This window comes from Stegostoma tigrinum, chromosome 2 (genome assembly GCF_030684315.1).
Source record: "Stegostoma tigrinum isolate sSteTig4 chromosome 2, sSteTig4.hap1, whole genome shotgun sequence".
Taxonomy (NCBI): Eukaryota; Metazoa; Chordata; class Chondrichthyes; order Orectolobiformes; family Stegostomatidae; genus Stegostoma; species Stegostoma tigrinum.
In genome coordinates, this window is record NC_081355.1 from 146,593,761 (window position 1) to 146,616,571 (window position 22,811).

Consider the following 22,811-nt stretch of genomic DNA (forward strand, 5'->3'; position numbering starts at 1 on the left):
TAAGGGCCACATCCAGCTCCCTCTGTATAGAGCTAAAAATTTGATTCCAGAGAACCGTGAATTATTGTGAAAGTATACGAGTCTCCAAGGTAGCTTCTGAGTCTTATGTGCACTATTCTAACAAGGGCTGTGCTGGACAACATTTTGATGTTCTGAGGAAGGGCCAAGAGACTTGAAACATTAACTCTGTTTTCTCCTTCACAGATGCTGCCAGACCTGCTGAGCTTTTCCAGCAACTTTGTTTTTGATCAATATTTTGATAAACTTATTTACCCCCTACCCGAGTCCGAATCAGTGATTAGTACAGAAGCATTTGCAAATAACAAGCTTAAGTTCTGCTTCTGCAACTTCAATTGCAGCTGAAGCATCTAGCACTTCACTAAAATCAATGGCAAAAGCATAGATTTAAACCAAGAAGTTACAGATTTACCACAATCATTGCTTCTCACCTCCCTGGTCCCAAAATCTTCAGCTTCCCTCCTAACTCTGACCTCCAGGTAATTGCCAAATCTCACTCCAGGCCTAAGTCCCAGACCCCCTCTTTGTTCTCTTTTCTTCCCTCACTTTCAAACCCAGATAATGGAGCTACCAGGGCACCAGTAAAATGGCAGTGCGAGTCGAAACCCAAGATGCAAGCCTCCTCGCACTTCTGCATTTGAGTACAGGTTACACCACTCTCCAGGAAATGCATTGCAAAATGGGCAATGCGCAATTTCAAGGCTGTGGTATGATCCCAAACCAGACTCACATTTACGTTACAGTTTGTCTAGGGTGCAGTAACTTATCTTAAAGTGGACAAAGTTAGATCCAAGGGATGCTTTGAAGAGAATAAAGCAGCAACGTTCTGTGGTTTTGAACAAACATCAATAAACTTACGACTTAATATTAGAAGAGTAATAAAAGCTATAATACAAGTGCAACTTATTTCCAACACCCAGAAACAACTTGTGGTAATTGTGGGGCATTGTGAATAAACATCTCATTGTACAACAAATAGGATGTCTGATCAAGACTGACCCCGTGGATTTCTCAGCAAATGCTGCTCAGTCGTCTGAGTCTTGACTCCAGCACTTAGTTGCCTACTAATTCCTACAACCTCCCACTAAAGTCCAACAGCATTGACCCCTCCAACAGCTCTTGACTTATTGAGATTCCTTCCATTCAAAAAAAAATTAGTTCACACGATGTGGTTAGGCTAACATTTATGGCCCATTCCTAATTGCCCAGAGAGCGATTAAGAGTCAACCACACTGCTGTGGGCCAGGATTCACATGTTTGGCCAGACCAGGTAAGGATGGCAGTTTCCTTTCCTAAAGGACATTAGTAAACCTGAAGGGTTTATCCTCAGCAATTGGTAATGGATTCATGGTCGTCAACAGACTCTTAATTCAGATTTTTTTAAAAAAAAAATTCTGTGGTAGAATTTGAACTTGGGTTCCCAGAACATTATAAAGGTTGCTGGATTAACAGCCCAATGATAATGCCATTAGGCCATCACCTCCTGTAGAGCCTGTGTGGTTAATGTTTAGTATAACTGCCTTCCTAGCAGTATAGCAGCACTCCTAATGTGGAGCCTACATCTTTCACATACTTATTCACAGCCTTTAACCTGCAGACTCTTCTTCAGTGATCCCTGAATTGTCCTGATTGATCTGTTGACACCGTTGCAGCAAGTCCGTCCGTTATTGCTGGGCCGAATTGAATGTTGCTAACATTGTTTAACATGCTGTAAAATGCGGCACGCTTGGAACTAAGACAACAGTGAGGAAAGAATTCTCACACACTGTTGAAAATGGGTTTCATTATAGCCATCAGAACAAGAGTGGGCCATTTAACCCCTTACACTGTTTAAATGCTCAATGAGGGCACTGTTGGCATGCATCAAAACCCTGCTTGCCTTGATACTCTTTCATCGCTCTCACCTCCCCCGGTGCCCTTCGCAATCAATACTCTATCTACATCTGATATATCAGCAAGTAGAGTCTTCTCTGTTGTGGGGAAAACTTGCTGGACCTTCACTACATTTTCCTGTACCTTCTCATTTTGATTGCATTGGATAAAAATGCACAGCTAAACATTTGTGAATCTTGGGTTTTCCTTTGATGTTAGTAAGATTTTGCTCTGGGCATTCATGCAGAATTATTTCCACACAGTAATTAAACAAGTTGTGTGGAGGTGGACAGAGAAAGCTTGGCAGACACATAAAGTGAACCTCCAGGCTGCTGTGAGTTATGCTACCTGGAATAACTCCATAAGAGGCTGGTATCCCGTCACAAAGTCCCCCCATTATTTACATGTGGAGAATCCTAGACATTGATCCAGCTCCCTCGGAGTCAACTCTCAGAATGTCTGACACCCCTGTTCATATCTGTCAGCCAGGGTTCCCTGACTGGAACAGGTTAACAGCCCCAGTCAGCTGTTGCCACAGCAGAGACTGGGTGTTAACAGAATGGAGCAGAGCAAACTTAAGTTAAGTGCAAATTTAGAAAGTGAGAGTCTTTTAAAAGTAGTAGAGTGAGAATTCAGGGCCAGTGTGTTTCTCTTGAAGTGAAGGGCAACGTCAACATGTCAAGGGGTACGGAGAGTTTGATGAAGAAAAAGGTGGAAGCAAAGGAAGCAAAGCACATTAAAAACAGGGGAGATGGTAAGAACTGGCGACGCTGGAGTCAGAGATAACACAGTGTGGAGCTGGAGGAACACAGCAGGCCAGGCAGCATTAGAGGAGCAGGAAAGCTGATGTTTTGGGTCAGGATATTCATTTTCTGAAGAAGGGTCCTGACCTGAAACGGCAGCTTTCCTGGTCCTCTGATGCTGCCTGGCTGCTGTGTTCCTCCAGCACCACACTATTAAAAACAGGGGAGGCCGTTTAAAAGTATAGAGGGTGTAAGGCTTACTTAAAAAAAAATAGGAGAACAAACAGTAGCCATGAAATATCTTTGGCAGATAGAATCAAGAAAAACTCCAATATGTTTTATAAGTATATTAAAAGCAAGAGCATTACCAGGGAAAGAGTAGGGCCTATTTGAGACGAAAGGGGCAGCCTGTACGTGGAGCCAATGGACTTAGGTGAGAGCTTAAATGAATATTTCTCATCTGTATTCACAAAAAAGAAAGACATTGTAACTAGGGATTTCAGTTGGGATGGTGAGATTCTGGAGCATGTCTAAGATTAATAGGGAGGAGATATTAGGTGTTTAGCTGACATAAAGGTACATAAATCCCCAGGGCTGATGAGATATATCCTAAGCTACCATGGGAGGCAAGGGAGGAAATTGCTGGGGCCCTGGTGGAAATATTTAATACTGTATCAATCAAAGGTGAAGTGCCAGATGACTTGAAGATGGTTAATGTAGCTCCTTCGTTCAAGAAGGGCAGCAGGGATAGGCCAGGTAATTGCAGACCAGTTATTCTGATATTAGTAATCGGGAAATAATTCGAAGGATATGATTAATCAATACTTGGAAAGGCAGGGATTGATCAGGGATCGCACGGATTTGTTAGAGGGAGATCCTTTGTGACTGCTTCAGTTGAGAGTTTTGAAAAGGTAACTGCATATATTGATGAGGGGTCTGCAGTTAATGTGGTTATGTATATTATGTAAATGTAGAGGCAAAGTTAGTAAGTTTGCATATGACATGAAAATTGGTGGTGTTATTGATAGTGAAGAGGATGGCCTCAGGCTACAGTCTGATATTGGTCAGCTGGCAAATTAGGCAGAGCAATGGCGGATGGAATTTAATCCTGATAAGTGTGAGGTGATGCATTTGGGGAGGACTAATAAGGGAAGGACATAGACAATGAATGGTTGATCCTGAGGACCAAAGGGACCTGCGTACAGTCCCCGTCACCACACGGTCAAAAGGATGTGATTGCACTGGAAGGAATGCAGAAGATATTCCGCAGAATGTCGCATGGGATGTGAAGTGTGCTATGTGGAGACACTTACTAGGCTGGAGGCTGAGGAGAGATATACAAAATTATGAAAGGTGTAGACAGAGTAGATTGTGAGAATCTCTTCCCCATCCCCATGGCAGACACATCTAAAATTGTGAGAATCTCTTCCCTGTCCCCATGTCAGATGCATCCAAGATCAGAGAGCATAAGTTAAAGGTGGGGAGTAAGTGGTTTAGTGGAAATATGAGAAAAAGAAATTCACCCAGATGATGGTAGAAATGTGGAACATGCTTTTTGAGAGAATGGAGGAGAAAGATATTCTTGCAACATTTAAGAAGCATCTTGAAGAGCACTTAAAATGCAGGATAGAGTAGGCTATGGACCAAATGCAGGTAAGTGGCATTAGTATAGTTGGTGTTTGTTGGTTGGCATAAGCATGATGGGCCGAAGAGTCTGTTCCTATGCTGTATGACCTATGACTTTGTTACTCTGAGCTTTCACTACCTCTGACAGATCAGAGACCCATCTTCATTTCTGAGGAGATAACAAGGTGGATGAACACAGCAGGCCAAGCAGCATCAGAGGAGCAGGAAAGCTGACTCGATCCTTCTTCAGAACTGGCTGGGAGGTGGGGAAGGGGGCTCTGAAATAAATAGAGAGAGGGGGAGGTGGTGATAGAAGGTGGATAATGGAGCAGGTAGATGGAGAAAAGTCAGATAGGCCAAGGGGGCCACCCCCCCCCCCACATTGTTCCCACCTCCTTGACTTCTCCGTCTTCTCTCCCACCTATCCACTCCTATTCCACTGACCAACCCCTACCCCCACTTCCTACCTACACTCATCTACTAGCTTCATCCCCGCCTCCTTGACCTGTCCGCCCTCCCTCCCACCTACCCACCTCTCTCTCCTCACTGACCAACCCCCACCCCAACTCCCTACCTACACTCACCATTACTGGCTTCATCCCCGCCTCCTTGACCTGTCTCTATTTTCTCCACCTATCTGCTCCACTATCCACCTTCTATCACCGCTGCGCCCCCTATTTATTTCAGAGCCCCTCCCCCTCCCCTATTTCTGATGAAGGGTCTAGACCCAAAACATCAGCTTTCCTGCTCTTTTGATGCTGCTTGGCCTGCTGTGTTCATCCAGTTCCACACCTTGATATCTCAGAGTCTCTAGCATCTGCAGTTCCTACTATCTCTTAATTTCAGAGGTGACTGTTTGAATACTTTGCTTAAAATCTGCAGCTCCCCAGCTTTGAATAGCAATAGGAGAAAAGCATTCAGCCTGCTAAGCTTGCTCTGCCACTCGATACAATCATTGTTGATGTTTGGCTTCAGTACAACTTTACTGCCCACTCCCATACCCCTTGACTCCCTGAGAGAATAACTCTTGTCTATCCCAACCTTAAATGTGTGAAATGATGGAACATTCACAACACATTGGATTGGAAAATCCCAAAGATTCACAAAGCAAACTGAAAGAACTGCAGATGCTGGAAACCAGAAACAAAAATAGAAATTGCTAGAAAAGCCCAGCAGGTCTGGTAGGATCTGTGGAAAGAAATCAGAGTTAACGTTTCAGGTTGAGTGACCAGCGTTCTGTGGAAGGGTCGCTCAATCCGAAACGTTAACTCTGATTTTTCTCCACAGATGCGGCCGGACCAACTGAGCTTTTCCAGCAGTTCCTGTTTTTGTTCCCAAAGTTTCATAGTCCTTTCACTGAAGGAATTTCTCCTCATCTGTCTTAATTAATTGACCCCTTATCCTGAGATTGTGCTCCATGTTTTAGAATCAAGGGAAACAACCTCTCTGTTTACTCTGCCAGTCCCTTCAGAATCTTGTACATTTCAGCAGGATACCTCGAACTCACCTAAACTCTGGAGAAAATAATTCCAATTTACTCAGCCTTTCATTGTTGCAGAGATCAATCCAGTGACCTTTCTCTTTATTGTCTCCAATGCAAGTTTATCCTCCTTCAAACATGGAGTCCAAAATTAAATGCAGTATTTCAGATGCAGTCTCATCAAAGCCCCATACAAGACGTCATTATTTTTGTACATCGATCCCCTTGCAATAACAGGCCAATGGTGCTAAACTGCTTCCCTAATTGTTTGCTGGACCAACATGCTGACTTTCAACGTTCCTACCACGAGTACATTGAAATTTCTCTGAATGTCAACATTTACAAGGCTCATACATTTTAAAAAATGACTCTGCCTTTCCATTCTACCATATTGTTGCCCACTCACTTAACCTATCTATATCTGTTTACACCCTCTGTGCTCTCCTCACAACTTAACATTTGCACTAACTTTGTATTGTCAGCAAACATTGACACTTTGTCTCTTCGTCTAAGTTATTAATGTGTATTGTAAATACTTGAGGCCCCAGCACTGAGACTTGTGGCATTCTGCTAGTTGCAGCCTGCCAACAATATTAACCCTTAAGTTCACCAGATGAATTGCTGAGATGCCAGGTTGCTCATTACAGGAGAGACTGGGTTCACTGAGCCTGTATTCCCTAAAGTTCCGAAGAATGAGGAATGATGAAACGTACAGAATTCTGACAGAGCTAGACAGACTGGATGCTGGGATGATGTTTCCCCTGGTCAGGGAGTCTGGAAGAAAGGATCATGTTCTCAGGAAAGCCAGCAGGCTTGATATGAGGGAAACATTTCTTCACCCAGAGGGTGGTGAACCTGTGGAATTCCCTACCAAGAAGGCTGCGGAGGCAAAGTCAATGAATATATTTAAGAAAGCAATAGATTTATATAAGCTAAAGATATCAAGGGGTATGGGGAGAGAGTAGGAATGTAGTGCTGATATAGAAGATCAGCATGTTGAATGGCTGAGCAGGTTTGATGTGGTAGTGGTTATGGGTTTGAAAGATGCTATTGAAGGAATCTTGGCAATTCCTGCAGTGCATGTACACTGTATGTTGGAGAAGTTAAGGAGGTAGCTGACTTGGAAGAGGGGGGAAGCCATGAGTACATTTATATATCAAAATTAACATTTTTAAATCAACATGTTGAAGATCAGAATGCAGTGTAGGTCAGGGAGCATGGAGGTAATGGAAAAATGGGAGTTGATGTGTGTTTGCACTCAGAAAGCAGTTTTGTGGATGAGCTGAGGTTTACAAAGGTGGGGATCTTTTGTTGGTTATAATGGAAAGAATGAGGGTTAGAAGCTCAGCTCACTGTCAAACAGCACCGTAACAATCTGGGCCAATATATGACAGTGTCTAGGGTACAGCATGGAAATTAGTGGCAAGGACAGAAGCAGTGACTAGGGAGGCATTAGTGTAGTGGTAATGCCACTCGCCTAGTAATACAAAACCTGAGGCTATCATTTTGAGAACGTGGGTTCAGAACCCTTCAGGGCAGATAATGAAATTTTGAATATAATTTTTAAAAATCTGAAATTAAAAAGCTAGTCTGCATGAAACCACTGTTAATTGTTGTAAATACCCATCTGGTTCACTAATCTCCTTGTGCTGCTGCTGTCCTTACCAGGTGACCTCAGGAAAGTTGGAACTGGGCAATAAGTCTGACCTCGTCAGTGATACCCATGTTCCTCAAAAAGGGCCTTGAATAATGGGTTTGGTCTCCATTGTGTTTGATTAGAAGATTTTCCATCACTTAGTGGCGTTTTTTTTCTTCTTTTTCCCCAAGGGATGTGGGTGTTATTGACAAGACTAGCATTTGTCGCCCATTCATAATTGCCCTTGAACTGAGTGACTTGCCAGACCATTTCAGAGAACAGCTAAGAGTCGAGCACATTGTTATGGATCTGGAGTCACATGTAGGTCAGACCAGGTAAGGACAGTAGATGTCCTAATAGGTGTTAGCGAACTAAATGGATATTTATTACAATCAATGATTGTTCCACAGTCACTATTGGACTAGCTTTCAAATTTCAGATTTATTAATTAAATTACTGTTCCACCAGTTGCGATGGTGGGATTTGAACACCAGTGCCCTGAGCCTTTGGTCTATCAGTCCAGTAACATTACCACCATGCCTCCATCTCTCTCAAGGCTGGAATGGTCTGACAACATGGAAGTGATGGAGGGGGTCACAGAAGGCTGTGGGAACGTCAATCTGAATGTTATCAGCAAACTGACATCATGTCCTTGGATGGGTTTGCTGGAAGGGCAACCTAAAGATGAGAAGGTGGAACATGGCAAGGGTAAATCCTTCAGGAACTTCAGACATAATGGTGCATAGGTGAGAAGAGAAGCAATTGTAGGAGATTCTCTGACCACAAATGACTAATGTGATAAGCTTTAAGAAGGAGTTATTCTATCCTGTTTCTCTTGGAGAGGGGTATTGTAAACCTGGTGATGAGATGTCTACTTCATGGAAAGCAGCGTAAATAGCTTTGGGTTTTTTAATAAAGTAGACAGAAGAAGCATGAGTGGGTGGAGTCAGGTTCACACAGACTCAAGATTTTAGTTTTTGCTTTCACTTGTTGAAGTTAGGGTTTTTTGTGCTGAAGCTGCTTGGTACGGCTCTCTTTCTGCTGCTAGGTTCATTCTTCCAGTTTTTCCTTTCTCCTGGACTGAAGGAGATTGAAAGTGAGGGAAATCTGTTTTGCTGAATTTGCCTTTGCCAAGGGTGTGTTTATAGGATGCTGCTATTTTGGAACAATTCATGAGTAGTAGTTAAATGATATATTATTTCTGTTAAGTAATTTATTAGAGTTCAGGTTATGCCAAATCTTCTTTTTTCTTGCTTGTATTTTAACTGTAGTGTAAGAATCAAGTGTGTTTTGGTTGTAGCTGAATAGTTTGACCAAATAAACCACAGTGACCACAGCATGTTACGCTTGCCTTTAAATAAGATAAAAGTTATGGCCTAGGCTATCTCATTGATATGTTTTGAGGGGATCCATAACACTAGGAACCAAGAGAGGACAGTCCAGCTCAGCTGGACAGTGGAGTTTAGGCATTAGAGAGAGGGAAACAAACTTTGCTTTGTGTTGTGAAAAGGATGGAAACCTGACTGGAAAGTTTGGAGTTAGAGGAAAGATAGAGCATGGATTTGGGCAGCAACAATAGGTGATAGGACTCCAGAGGGGAAATGGAGTTTGGAGATAACCAGACACTTGCAAACACAGAAAGGTGGTTTTTTTTCAGCATAGGGAGGTGGAGAGAGATTTGAGAAGGATGATGACAGCGGCCAAAGCAGGGAAAGCATTTCCAGTCTCAACTAGCGCTGGTGCAGGAAGACAGTCCAGAAAATTAGGTTGAAAGAGCAGAGTTGGACACGATGAGCTGAAAGAGGATGTGAGGGGAGATCTGAGAAAAAAAAACTAAGGAAACTTGGATGCAGGGCTAGGACAGGGGCAAAACATGGAGAAAGTCAGTTTTATGACACAGGGAGGGAGGGTTACAGCAGGTAAGAAATTTCCATGTAAAGGTTTCCATTTGATCTTGTTTTTGGCCTGGTTCTTGTTGCATCTTAGGGCAGCAGAAACAACGATTATTTTCCTATTATTATCGCATCTCAGGATGGTTAGTGACTCCTGTGTTTTGTTTTCCGGTTTCACAGTAGGTATTTACTCTTTAAAATCTCCAAGCAGCTATTATTGAGTGATGTATGTTTGGACAAGCCCCTCCTGAGTTAAAGGTGGGAGAGAAAACACTGAAATGTGGCCAGGTAAAGCAAGCTTGACTCCAAATCCTGGTCACCCTACTAAATACATAGCACTGGACACAGTATAAGCAATCACCAGCTGGAAATGAAAGCTTGTTAAATATGAGTTGTTTATTGCAAACTGAGTGTAGGAGTTCTTCAAAGCGGTCCCCAAGTCTCCACTTGGTTTCCCATATGTAGAGGAGGCCACAATGGGAACAGCGGATAAAGTATACCACATTTGTAGATGTGCAAGTGAACCTCTGCTTGATGTGAAAAGTCTTCTTTAGGCCTGCAATTTGGGTGAGGGAGGAGGTGTGGGGGCGGGTGTAGCACTTCCTGCGGTTACAGGGGAAGGTGCCGGGTGTGGTGGGGCTGGAGGGGAGTGTGGAGCGGACAAGGGAGTCTCGGAGAGCGTGGTCCCTCCGGAAAGCAGACAAGGATGGGGAGGGGAAAATGTCATTGGTCGTGGGGTCAGATTGTAGATGGGAGAAGTGTCGGAGGATGATGCATTGGATCTGGAGGTTGGTAGGGTGGTACATGAGGATGAGGGGGATTCTGTTTTGGTTGTTATTGCGGGGAGGGGGTGTGAGAGATGAGTTGCGGGAAATGCAGGAGACATGGTCGAGGGTGTTCTCGACCACTGAGCGGGGGGATGTTGCAGTCCTTGAAAAATGAGGACATCTGAGATGTAAGGGAGTGGAAAGCCTCATCCTGGGAGCAGATGTGGCGGAGGAGAAGGAATTGGGAATAGGGGATGGCATTTTTGCAGGAAGGTGGCTGGGAGGAGGTGTATTCTAGGGAGGTGTGAGATTCGGTGGGCTTGAAATGGATATTGGTTTCTAGGTGGATGCCAGAGGTGGAGACAGAGAGGTCCAGGAAGGAGAGAGAGGTATTGGAGATGGTCCAGGTGAACTTAAGGTTGGGGTGGAAGGTGTTGGTGAAGTGGAGGAGCTGTTCGAGCTCCTCAAGGCAGCGCCGATACAGTCATCAATGTAACGGAGGACAAAGTGGGGCTCGGGGCCAGTGTAGGTACGGAAGAGGGACAGTTCCACGTAACCTACAAAGAGGCAGGCATAGCTTGGGCCCATGCGGGTACCCATGGCCACCCCTTTTGTCTGTAGGAAGTGGGAGGAATTGAAAGAGAAGTTGTTGAGGGTGAGGACAAGTTCGGCTAAGTGGATGAGGTTGTCACTGGAGGGGGACTGGTCGGGCCTGTGGAGCAGGAAGAAGCGGAGGGCCTTTAGGTCATCTCTGTGGGGAATGCAGGTGTATAAGGACTGGACGTCCATGGTAAAAATGAGGTTTTGGGGACTGGGGAATTGGGAGTTCTGGAGGAGGTGGAGGGCATGAGTGGTGTCATGGACATAGGTAGGGAGTTCCTGGACCAAGGAGGAGAAAATGGAGTTGAAATAGGTGGAGATAAGTTCGATGGTGCAGGAGCAGGTGGAGACAAGGGGTCGACCAGGGCAGTCAGGTTTGTGGATTTTGGGAATGAGATAGAAGCGGACAGTGCGGGGTTGAGGAACGATGGAGTTGGAGGCTGTGGGTGGAAGGTCACCTGAGGTGATGAGGTTGTGGATGGTCTGGAAGATGATGGTTTGGTGCTCGGGGGGGCGGGGTCATGATCAAGGGGGCAGTAGAAGGAGGTGTCGGAGAGTTGGTGCCTGGCCTCAACGATGTAGAGGTCAGTGCGCAATACTACAACTGCACCTCCCTTGTCTGCGGGTTTTGTGATGAGGTTGGGATTGGAGCAGAGGGAGTAGAGGGCTGCACGTTCTGCGGGGGAGAGGTTGGAGTAGGTGAGGGGGTGGAGAGGTTGAGGCGATTAATGTCTCGATGACAGTTGGAGATGAAGAGGTTGAGGGAGGGTAGGAGGCCTTGGGGTGGTGTCCAGGAGGAGGGGGTGTGTTGGAGGCGGGAGAAGTGGGAGGCTTAGGCTCATGGTTAAAGAAGTAAGCGTGGAGGTGGAAGCGGCAGAAAATCTGTTCAACGTCTAAACAAGACTGGTATTTGTTGAAGTATGGGTGGAGGGAGACAAAGCTGAACCCCTTACTGAGGACTGACCATTCATCCTCAGTAAGGGGGAGGTCTGGGGGGATGGTGAAGACTCGGCAGGGCTCAGTGTTGCTGTCTCCTCTGGAGATACTGGTTATACTGGAGCTGGTCTGGGAAATGAGCCAGGCCAGGTGAGAGAAGCTTCAGTAGGGGAGCATTTTGGGAGTTGTGACCATAATACCGTGAGTTTTAAGATGCTCATGGATAGGGATAACAACAGTCCTCAGGTGTAAGTGTTAAATGGGGTGAAGTCAAACTACAACAATATTAGGCGGGAACTGGAGAATGTCGATTGGAGGTGGCTGTTTGACGGTAAATCTACATTGGCCATGTGGGATGATTTCAAATGGCAGTTGATAAGAGGTTAAGAGTGGCACGTTCCTGCAAGAATGAAGGCTGGGAATGGCAAGTTACCTGAATGTTGCACAACCAAGGATGTTATGATCTTGGTCAAAAAGAAGGAAGCATTTGTAAGATCTCGGAGGATAAGAACTGACGAAGCCCTTGAAGTATATCAGGATGGTACGAAAGAACTTAAACGAGGAATTAGAAAGGCTAAAAGGGATCATGAAAGGTCATCAGCAAACAGGATTAAGGGGAAACCCAAGGCTTTTTGTTCATATATAAAAGTGAGAGATTGTTTTTAATGCACCATGTCACCAAACCCTCTATCTCCTTGCTGTATTTTGACTCATCCCACTACAGTGGTCTCGTCAGCCAACTTGTAGATGGCGTTCATTTGAAATTTGGCGACACTGTCATAAGTATAAAGGGAGTACAGTAGGGATCTATCCCTGAACACTGAGAGAAGGAAGAGAACAAATTGTTGGAGCATTGACAGACATCTTCATATCCTTCTGGCCACAGGTCACGTCCCAGAGGATTGGAGAATAGCCAATATTGCTCCATTGTTTAAGAAAGGTAGTAGGGAATTACCAGCCTGTAAGCCTCCCATCTATGGTGGGGAGATTATTGGAAAAGTTGCTGAGGGATAAGATCTATAAGCAAAGCAAATGGACTGATTAGCTATAGACAGCATGGTTTTGTGTGGGGGAGATTGTGCCTCTGTAACTTGATCAAGTTTTTTTGATGAAGTGACGAAGATGGTTAATGAAGGAAAAGTGGTTGATTGTTGTCTACGTGGACTTCAGTAAAGCCTTTGGCAAGGTCCCTCATGGCAGACAGGTACAAAAAATGATGTCACATGGTATCAGGGTGAGCTGGCAAGATGGACACAGAACTGGTTTAATCATAGGAGACAGAGCAGTGGAAAGGTGCTTTTTAGAATGGAGGGCTGTGAGTTGTGATGTTCCACAGGGATCAGTGCTGGGACATCTGCTGTCTGTGGTCTCAATAAATGATTTGAAGGAAAATGTGTCTGGTCTAATTAATAAGTTTGCAGATGATACAAAGATTGGTGGAGTTGTGGATAGTGAAAATGATTGTCAGAGGATATAGCAGGATATAGATCAGTTGGAGGCATGGATAGAAAAATGGCAGGTGGAGTTTAATCCAGACAAATGTGGGGTGATGTATTTTGGAAGTTCAAGTACAGGTGGAAATTATACAGTGAATGGCAGAACCATTGGTGTATTGATATGCAGAGGGGTCTGGGTGTGCAGGTCCACAGATCACTGAAGGTGGCAGCGCAGGTAGATAAGATGGTAAAAAAGGCCTGTGGCATGCTTGACATCATTGGAAGGGGCATTGAGTATAAGGATGGATAAGTTACGCTGCAGCTTTATAGAACTTTAGTCAGGCCGCACTTAGAATATTGCATACTGTTCCAGTCACCACACTACCAGAAGGATGTGGATGCTTTGGAGAGCGTACAGAAAAGGTTTACCAGGATGTTGCCTGATATAAGGGATTTTGGCTATGAAGAATGGTTGGCTAGACTGGGTTTGCTTATGCTGGAATTCAGGAGCTTGAAGGGCAACCTAATAGAAGTTTATAAGATTGTGAATGGCTTGGATAGATTGAAAGTAAGAAGCTTTTCTCCCAGGGTGGAAAGGTCGATTACTCGAGGACACAAGTTCAAGAGGTGTGGGGTGAGAGGAAGTTCAAAAGAAGTATGCGAGGCAAGTTTTTCACTCAGTGGGTGTTGAGTGCCTGAAACATCGCTGCCAGAGGAGGTTAGTGGAAGCAGAAACAATAGCACCATTTAAGAAGCACCTGGTTCAATATGTGAAAGGGGAGGGATTAGAGGGATACGGATCCAGTAAGTGAAGCAGTTTTAGTGTGGAAGGGCAGAATGTGTTGGCACAGGCTTGGAGGGCCAAAGGGCCTGTTCCTGTGCTGTGTTGTTCTTTGTTCATGCGGGGTGAATCAAATTGCCCGAGGACTGGTATCTGTGATGCTGGGGATCACTGGAGGAGACCAAGATGGATCATCATCTCAGCACTTCCGGCTGCAGATTACTGTGAACGGTCCAGCAGTTACATCTGATTGTCCAGTTACATCCTGGTGGAAGTACAATGGGGAAGAAAATGGCCGCAACCACACGTGGAGTGCGTGGAGTAAGTGTCCACATCTGCAAGGAAATGGATCGCAGAACCCAGTTACGTAAGGCCCGTTTTAAGGGAAACACACATAACACACAGACCCATGAATTGTACACAACACAGAACTGCGCAGTACCTAAACTCTGGCAGTCCTTTTGCACTGACTGCCCATATTCTGTAAGCCTCATTGCTTCAGATATCCCTCACAATTCTCCGAAATGGCACCTTAAAATCTTTTACATCCAACAGAGCCGACAGGTAATGCTTTATTTGAAAGGTACCCATTCAGACTGGATAATATTGAATTAACTGGCTGATGTACATGTTTTGCAATGGGACTTGAACTCCCCCGTTTTGACTGAGAAGTGAGTGCGCTGACCAGTGAACCACAGTTTAAATGGATAAAGATAGTGGCATAATTCTTTCTGCGTGAAACAATGATTGTGAATTCTCACTTTCTATTTTAACAAAATATTTTTCTTCTAGCTCACCTTCCAGCTGAGTCTGTCTGTGTAAGATTGCTGTAAATTTGGCCTCCAGCTGTGTCTGTGAATTTGGTCTGTGCATCTGTTGTGAGCAATTACTTTGCACTGAGATCCGCACCTGTCTTATGTTGGTACTGCTTCCTCCCTTGGTGCTGGGGACAGAAGCCAAGTCATAACCCTTTGAGCACTTGTAGCCTCATAGAAATCAGAGATGCGAATTGCAACTGATTAGTCTCCTGTCCCCACCAGTGGTATCTGGACCAAATTGAACAGCAGTCTCTCCTGTCCATTTCCGATCAGTAATGTAGAGTGGACTGCAGTACAGACCTCAGACCTACTTGGGGCTGTATCAAATAGTTAGCCCACTAAGATTTCTTAGGAGGACCACAACCTGAAATTTCACCACTGACGAAATTAGGCATTAAGGCATAGAAACAAAAGTAGGCCATTCAGTCCATTAAGTCTGCCCCAACATTCAATGAGGTCATGGCTGATGCAGAAATCCTCAGTTCCACTTTTGTGCCTTTTCCCCATAGTTCTTGGTTCCCTTACTGTAGTGATTGGAACCAGGCAGATTTTGTTTACTATGAGTTCATGGATTGGGGTTGTTAACCTGAGCTAATCAGAAAGCCCTGGCTGGCTAATCTAACCAGGGGATTTAGAATCTCCTCTGAGCTGTAAGTAGATAAAGGGTGACTTGGTGATGGGTTACCAGCCTCTGTGCATTTACCAATTAAAATCCAATGATCTCGGACTGAATATACTTAACCCAATCTCAATGGCCCTGAGGAAGAATTCCATAGGTTCACTATCTTCTGAGGGAAAATATTCCTCCCCATTTTGTCTTAAATGCGTGACCCCCTTATTCTGAGATTATGCCCTCTGATCCTAATCCCTCCCACAAGGGGAAACAACCTTTCCACATCCACCCTGTCAAGTCCCATAAGAATCCTGTATGTTTCCCCAAGGCCACCTCTCGTGCTCCTAAATTCCAAAGAATAAAGGCCGAACCCATTCAAACTCTCCTTATAGGACAGTCCCTTCATATTCGGTATTAACCAAGTGAGCTTTCCATGCACTGCCTTCAATTCCAGAATATCTTTTCTTGGATAAGGGACCAAAAGCAGTTCACTGTATTCCAGCCGTAATCTGATTAGTTCCGCGTCACAAATATTCACAGAACAGGAAGTGGCCATTTGGCCCGAATAGGTCTAGTCTGGTGTTTACGTTCCACTTGTAACCCTCCACTATCTAACCCCGCCAACATACCCTTTTATTCCTATCTTCTTCCTGTCTTTATCGTGCTTACCCTTAAATACATCGATGCCATTTGCGTCGACTACTCCTGATAAAAAGTGAGTTCCACGTTCAGACCTGTCACTGGTTAAAGTAGTTTCACCTGAATTCCCAGCTGGAAAATTTTATAGCGCTTTCTTTTGTTTTCTGTGAAAATGTGCGTTTCTTACGTTAACATTAAAACACATGGTTCCAAAACAGATCAGCTGAAGATGAAAGGTTTCCATGTGTACAAGATACTGAAAGACTTCCAATATTGGAAGGGGAAATTGTTCAGGGCCAAGAGAAAGGGGCAGGGTAGTGGAATTAATTTGATAGCTCTTTCAAAGAACTGGCAATGGTACAATAGACTGACTGGCTTCCTTCTGTGTTCCATTATTTTGTGCAAGCTGCAGAAAGCCCTTGACCTTTTGTAAGATAGTGAGGCCATTATGATTTCACATTTTATTCTGCCACAGCACAATTGTTGCAATTACCTTATCTGTATGGATGATTTCTCTTTTAGGCAGTTCTTGCAATTTATGCAGAATCGCTGGAGACTAGACGTGCTGTAATCTGTATATGGGATTTGCAGGGGATATGTTGCTGCTTTTTGTTGCTTTTTTTGTGAATTCCTTGTCCTTCAAAAGTGCACGGTTAAAGTAAAAATGTATCAAAACGTTTCCTATTTGATGGGTTTTGGTGTGATGATTTCTGCTATGAGGCCTGATTTGTGTTCCCACCTACAGGGTGAAGACAGCTCCCATTCCAGTGGTAGTCCTTCCAAAGGATTCTTCTCCCGGAATTTTTACAACCGACCCTCCAGTCCCGTTTCTGCTCCAGTGAGGGTGAAGCAGAGCCCCGGTTCTCCAAAAACAGTATTCCCTTTTCCCCAAGACTCTTCGCCAAGGTCTCCCCGGCGAATGAGCTTCAGTGGGATCTTCCGGTCCACCTCGAAGGATTCCTCTGGCAGTTCCACCTCTACCTCGCCTGTTTCCATGAAGTTTTTCTCCAGATCAAGAAAAGGTGAGGGAATTGTTAACACTGGAGGTGCGGTGTGTGTAAAGAGGCTCTCTTTCTGTCCCTTTCTCTCTCTCTGTATCTGTCTCTGTCTCTTTCTCTGTCTCCATCTTGTGTCTCTCTTGCTCTTGCTTGCTCTCTCTCTCTCTCCTTTTGTGTCTCTTTCATTTTCTCTCACTCTCTCTCTCTAACGCACGTTGGAGCATTGGAGACAGTACAATGAAGGTTCTATTGACTGTGTCCCCTGGGACGAGAGGGTTGTCCTGTTATGTGAGGCTGAGTAGATTGGACCTATATTCTCCCGAATCTAGAAGAAAGGGAGGAGTAGATCTCATTGAATCCCTCAGGATTCTGTAAGGACTTGACAGGGTAAATACTGAGAGAATCAGAGAAAAATACTGTGGATACTGGATATCTGAAATAAAGACAGGAGGAGCTGTAAAACCTCAGCAGGTCTGGCAGGTTCTGTGGGGATAGAAACAGAGTTAATATTCTGAGTCCCAAATGGGTCTTTTTTGGACCCCTCATAGATCCTAAGAGGCTGTTTCTGTTGAATGGGGAATCTAAAACACAGGAACTCAGTCTCAGGATAGCAGATGAACATTTAGAACTAAGTTGAGAATAAATTACTTAACTAAAAAGAGTTGTGAACCTTTGGACTTCTCCACCCCTGAGAATGGTGGGTGCTCCATCGTTGAATGTATTCACGGCTGAGATTGGCAGATGTCCACAGAATCCAGGGATTCGGGGAATGGGCAGTAAAGAAGATCAGCCATGATCCTGTTGAATGGCTGAGCAGGTCTGGTGGGCCGAATGTTCTCATCCTGCTGCTATTTGTTATATTTGTATACACCATAGAAGACCATTTGGCCTGTCATGCTGTGCTGGGTCTTTAATGGAAATAGCCAATTTATGCCATTCCCTTTTCTCTAAGGTGTTGTAATTTTTTTGTTTCATGTTCCTATCTAATTTTATGTTCCAATTCAGTCTGCTTCCACCAGTCCACCACACCTTGTATTCCAGGCCATAACAATTCACTCCATAATATATTTTTCTTCATTTCTGGCACCCTCCCTCCTCCCCCAACAATCCAATTCTTTTGCCAATGATCCCTATCCTTTGGATACAAACCCTCCTGCTAATTAAAACAATTATTCTTTAATTATTCTGACAAGCCCTGATATGATTTGATTGCATTTATTAATCTGCCATTCAAGTTCTCTGCTGAGTCCAAATCTCAGCTTTGTTACCGTATCTACATTTGGTTGATGTGATCATTTGAAGGTACCCTGTTGCGTTTTTCATAAGTTTGATGGTGAGAAGTTGGCCCTTTTGAAATGTGGCACATGTATCCTGCTGTTCCCATGGGATTAAATTAAACATGAGTGCAACTGTTCCTTAAATGCACCAACCTTCAAATCATGTCAGGCAATTACATTGCAATGTTATGGATCAGTCACATGCTGATCTATTGTGCTATTCCCTCGATTTTCTGTTGACTGTAAAGAGGAATTGCAGAATGCTTTTTAGAACACTGTTATAACCACTTGTCGAAACACACCGCACACCCTAATACACCCCCCCATTCATACACATGCTCTGCCACCTACATGAGGGAGGTGATGGTTTAGTGGTATTATTGGTAAACTATTAATCCGGACACGACCTAGGTTCCAATCCTGCCACAGAAGATAATGAAAGTTGAATTCAATTAAAAATCTGTAATTAGTAGTCTAATGCTGACCATGAATCCAGTGTCCATTGGGAGAATCCCAGCTGGCTCACTAATGTCCTTTAGGGAAGGAAATTGCTGTCCTTACCTGGCCTGGCCAATAATGACTGCAGACCCACAGCAAAGTAGCTGACATCTAACTGCCCTCTGGGTAATTTGGGGTGGGTAATAAATTCTGGCATGGACAGTGAAGTGAAAGTTCCATGAATGAGTATTAAAAAAAAATGCCACTGACGCAAACACACTTCTGTTTCCTCCCTGAACTCTCCCTACCAATGGTTAAGTGTATCCCTGAGGCAGAGGAAATTTCAGTAATACTGCACTCTGTCCCCCAATCCCTCTTGATTACTAAATTTATTGCTTGATTATCCAGTCTGGAACACTGTACTTTGGGAACCCAAACTTTACATTATGGTTTGCATTGTGGTGTTTTGTCTGAGCCCATGCTTGATGGTGAGTATGAGTGAAATATGTGCGATATCACAGTAAATGTCAAGGGCAAGAAATTGTATTTTCCTTTATCTAAGAAAAAGAGCAATGGCATGCACTTTACTTGGGAATAAACATCGAATATTTTTTTAAAGCAGGATAGAATTGAGCCAATTTGTATAAGAGCCTACTGGGCGTCGTCTCTATCTCTTGCTTCCTGTTTGGAAAATTACAATGCAGTTTGCAGCAGAGCATTGTTGCAAAACCAAGAAACAGATCCCGGCACTGAGATAACGCGGTGTGCAACTGGATGAACACAGCAGGCCATGCAGCATCAGAGGAGCAGGAAAGCCGACGTTTCAGGTCAGGACCCTTCTCCAGAAACGGGGGAAGGGAAGGGGATTCTGAGATTGAAGAATTTCTATTCAAGTTGTGTTTAATACTTACACCAAAGCACAGCTGATCTTTGAGTTCAATAGCCAGTATCAGGTAAATTGTAAATAGGACATCTCTGGGAGTTTATCTCCAGCTACAGGAAGTGAGCAATTCAGGCTAGTCAGAGTTAGGATTTTCCCCATTATGGGCAAAAGAAAAATACCTCTATTGCTCCTGCAGCAGAATTATAAATTATTGTGGCTCGTTTTTGACAAAAAAGACCTCCACAAGTCCACAAACGTTTGAATGTGCAGAGCAAATTGTTATCACATTCCTGTACTACAGTCAGACCTGAACTGTGTAACTTTGATACAAAACATCATCCCAGAAATTCCACCAGCAATGCCTCGCCTCACCTCTAGAATCAGTGTGAGGAAGAGTGTTGAAAAAATGATTGTGTCCTTCATGAAACCAGTAATGTAAACATTGAAGCAAAACTACAAACTCATCTCTGACATACTAAACACCATGTCTGGAATGACCGAAAAGCATCATCCCTGGACTGATTTAGCCCCACCCTAACTCCCCACCTACACTCACCTTTACTGTCTCCATCCCCGCCTCTTTGACCTGTCTGTCTCCTCTCCACCTATCTGCTCCTCTATCCATCTTCCATCTGCCTCCCTCTCTTTCCCTATTTATTTCAGAATCCCCATCTCTTCCCCCATTTCTGAAGAAGGGTCCAGACCCGAAACGTCAGCTTTCCAGCTCCTCTAATGGTGCTTGGCCTGCTGTGTTCATCCAGCTCTACGCCTTGTTATCTCAGATTCTCCAGCATCTGCGGTTCCTACTATCTCAGAATTTCAGAGTGTTTTTGTGACGGTATTGCTCATCCATTGTCCAGGTCTCATTCCAGTGAAGGAGTGAGCTGGCATCAACTGGTCTATAACCCAGGACTTGCTGTGCTTCTAAGATAATAAAGTGTGAAGCTGGATGAACACAGCAGGCCAAGCAGCATCTCAGGAGCACAAAGGCTGACGTTTCGGGCTTCTCTGATGTGGGGTCTAGGCCCGAAACGTCAGCTTTTGTGCTCCTGAGATGCTGCTTGGCCTGCTGTGTTCATCCAGCTTCACACTTTATCATCTTGGATTCTCCAGCATCTGCAGTTCCCATTATCACTTGCTGTGCTTCTTGTTGTCTTTATTGTAGTTTGCCCTGAGTTTGAGCTGGTGCAGTGTTGGGTCTCCTCATTAAAGGTGGTCTTTTGAGAGATATGGTTACCAAGGTCTGGGAAATGCTCAGTATGATCCAAAGTCTCCTTACTTGAGAAAGGATGTATTAGCACTGGAGGGGGTGCAGAGGAAGTTCACCCAGGCTGATTCCAGAGTTGAGAGGCATATCTTATGAGTATGAGCTGGGACTAAACTCATTGGAATTTAGAAGAATGATTGGGGAATCTAATAAAAACATGTAAAATTATGAAGGGAATAGATATGATAGAAACAGGGATGTTGTTGAAACAGGGCGGGTGAAACCAGAACTAGGGGGCATGGCCTCAAAACAAGGGAGGAGCAGATTTAGGACTGAGCTGAGGAAGAACTTTTTCGCCCAAAGTGAATCTGTGGAATTCTGTGCCCAGCGAAGCATTGAGACTGTCTCATTGAATGGTTTTAAGGCAGAGATAGATAGATTTGTGAACAGTAAAGGAATTAAAGGCTATGGTGAGCAAGTGGGTAGGTGGAGCTGTGTTCATGAAAAAGATCAGCCATGATCTTATTGAATAGTGGAGCAGACTCAAGGGGCCGGATGGCCTACTCCTGCTCCTTGTTCTTATGTCTCCCCTTCAACATGTGAGGGACGTGGAATGCAAATATATGGGAGGTCTGAATCATCCATTAATATTGGCAAGAATATATTCAACTACATAGAACATTACAGCAGAGTACAGGCCCTTCAGCCCACGATGTTGTGCCTACTAAGATCAAACTACCCTGCATACCCAACGTTTGACTATCATCCATTTGCCTATCCAAGAGTCGCTTAAAAGTCTCCAACTACCTATAGTGTTAGCAGCTGATACTGTCCAAGATGACCCTGTGGTAGAATCCGTAGCTGAACGACAATCGATAGGACATTAACAAGCAGTCGAATCAGATTTATTTTAAAAACTGCCTGCAGCTGAAGTGGGACAGTACTGATGGCATTTCATCCTTCGAAGGGCGACGGCATCCTATGGGTGACAGACAGCCTGGTTTTCGACTTCTGTCTCTGGGCAAAGCTTTTGTGGATGGCAGCAGAATATTCCAGTTTATGTTTAGTGCCAGTGAGTGATTAAGTACGATGTGAGGCAAAGATGAAAGCAAGTGGTTATTCAGGGTTGGAGCCTGCAACTCCAAATTTCCAATCCTTCCCACCCACCCATCCTCCATTCACCAATGTATCTTTTCCCTCCTCCTCCAGAGTAGGAGAGGTTGTGGGTTTGGTCAGACTCTCCTTTTGTGGATCCTGCCACACTCACATGCAGACTGTATTAACGAGACAGAGATGCCACTTGTACCAGTTGTTCTACATAGTCATAGAGTCATACAGCATGGAAACAGATCCTTCGGCCCAACTTGTCCATGCTGACCAGGTTTCTGAAACTAAAGTAGTCCCATTTGCATGCCTTTGGCCCATATCCTTCTAAACCTTTCCTATTCATGTACTTGTCCAAATGTCTTTTAAAAATTGTACCTGCATCTATCACTTCCTCTGGCAGTTCATTCCACATATGAACCATTCTATGTGTGAGAAAGTTGCCCCTCAGGTCCTTCTTAAATCTTTCTCTCTCTCTCCTTAAAATAATGCCATCTAGTTTTAAAATCCTCTACTCCTGGGGAAAAGATCTTTGCTATTCCCCTATCTATGCCCCTCATGGTTTTATAAACCTCTATAAGGTCGCCCCTCAGCCTCCCACACTCCAGGGAAAATAGCCCCAGCCTAACCAGCCTCCCCTCATAACTCAAACCCTCCAGTCTCGGCAACATCCTTGTAAATCTTTACCGCGTCCTTTCCAATTTAATCATATCTTTCCTATAGCAGGGCAAACTGATCTGTACACAGTACTCCAAAAGTGACTTCACCAATGTCCACGCCATTACATGTACAGACATATTACCGACCCCACCACCCAAGACATTTTTCCATCCCCACCCCTGTCTGCTTTCCGGAGAGACCACTCTCTCCGTGACTCCCTTGTTCGCTCCACACTGCCCTCCAACCCCACCACACCCGGCACCTTCCCCTGCAACCGCAGGAAATGCTACACTTGTCCCCACACCTCCTCCCTCACCCCCATCCCAGGCCCCAAGATGACATTCCACATTAAGCAGAGGTTCACCTGCACATCTGCCAATGTGGTAT

At 44.4% G+C, this 22,811-nt stretch overlaps 1 protein-coding gene across 6 annotated transcripts in view; it reads left to right on the forward strand.

The window, feature by feature from the left end:
* Positions 1-22,811, forward strand: part of prkag2a (protein kinase, AMP-activated, gamma 2 non-catalytic subunit a) — a 447,918-nt gene that overhangs the window by 206,332 nt on the left and 218,775 nt on the right. For all 6 annotated transcript variants that reach the window (XR_007249582.2, XM_048551429.2, XM_048551437.2 and 3 more), the window contains one exon: positions 16,603-16,879. Coding sequence is in view for 5 of the 6 variants with exons in the window: in XM_048551429.2 (XP_048407386.1) it covers positions 16,603-16,879 (277 nt within the window). In the remaining variant the exon portion in view is untranslated. The remainder of the gene's footprint in view (positions 1-16,602; positions 16,880-22,811) is intronic.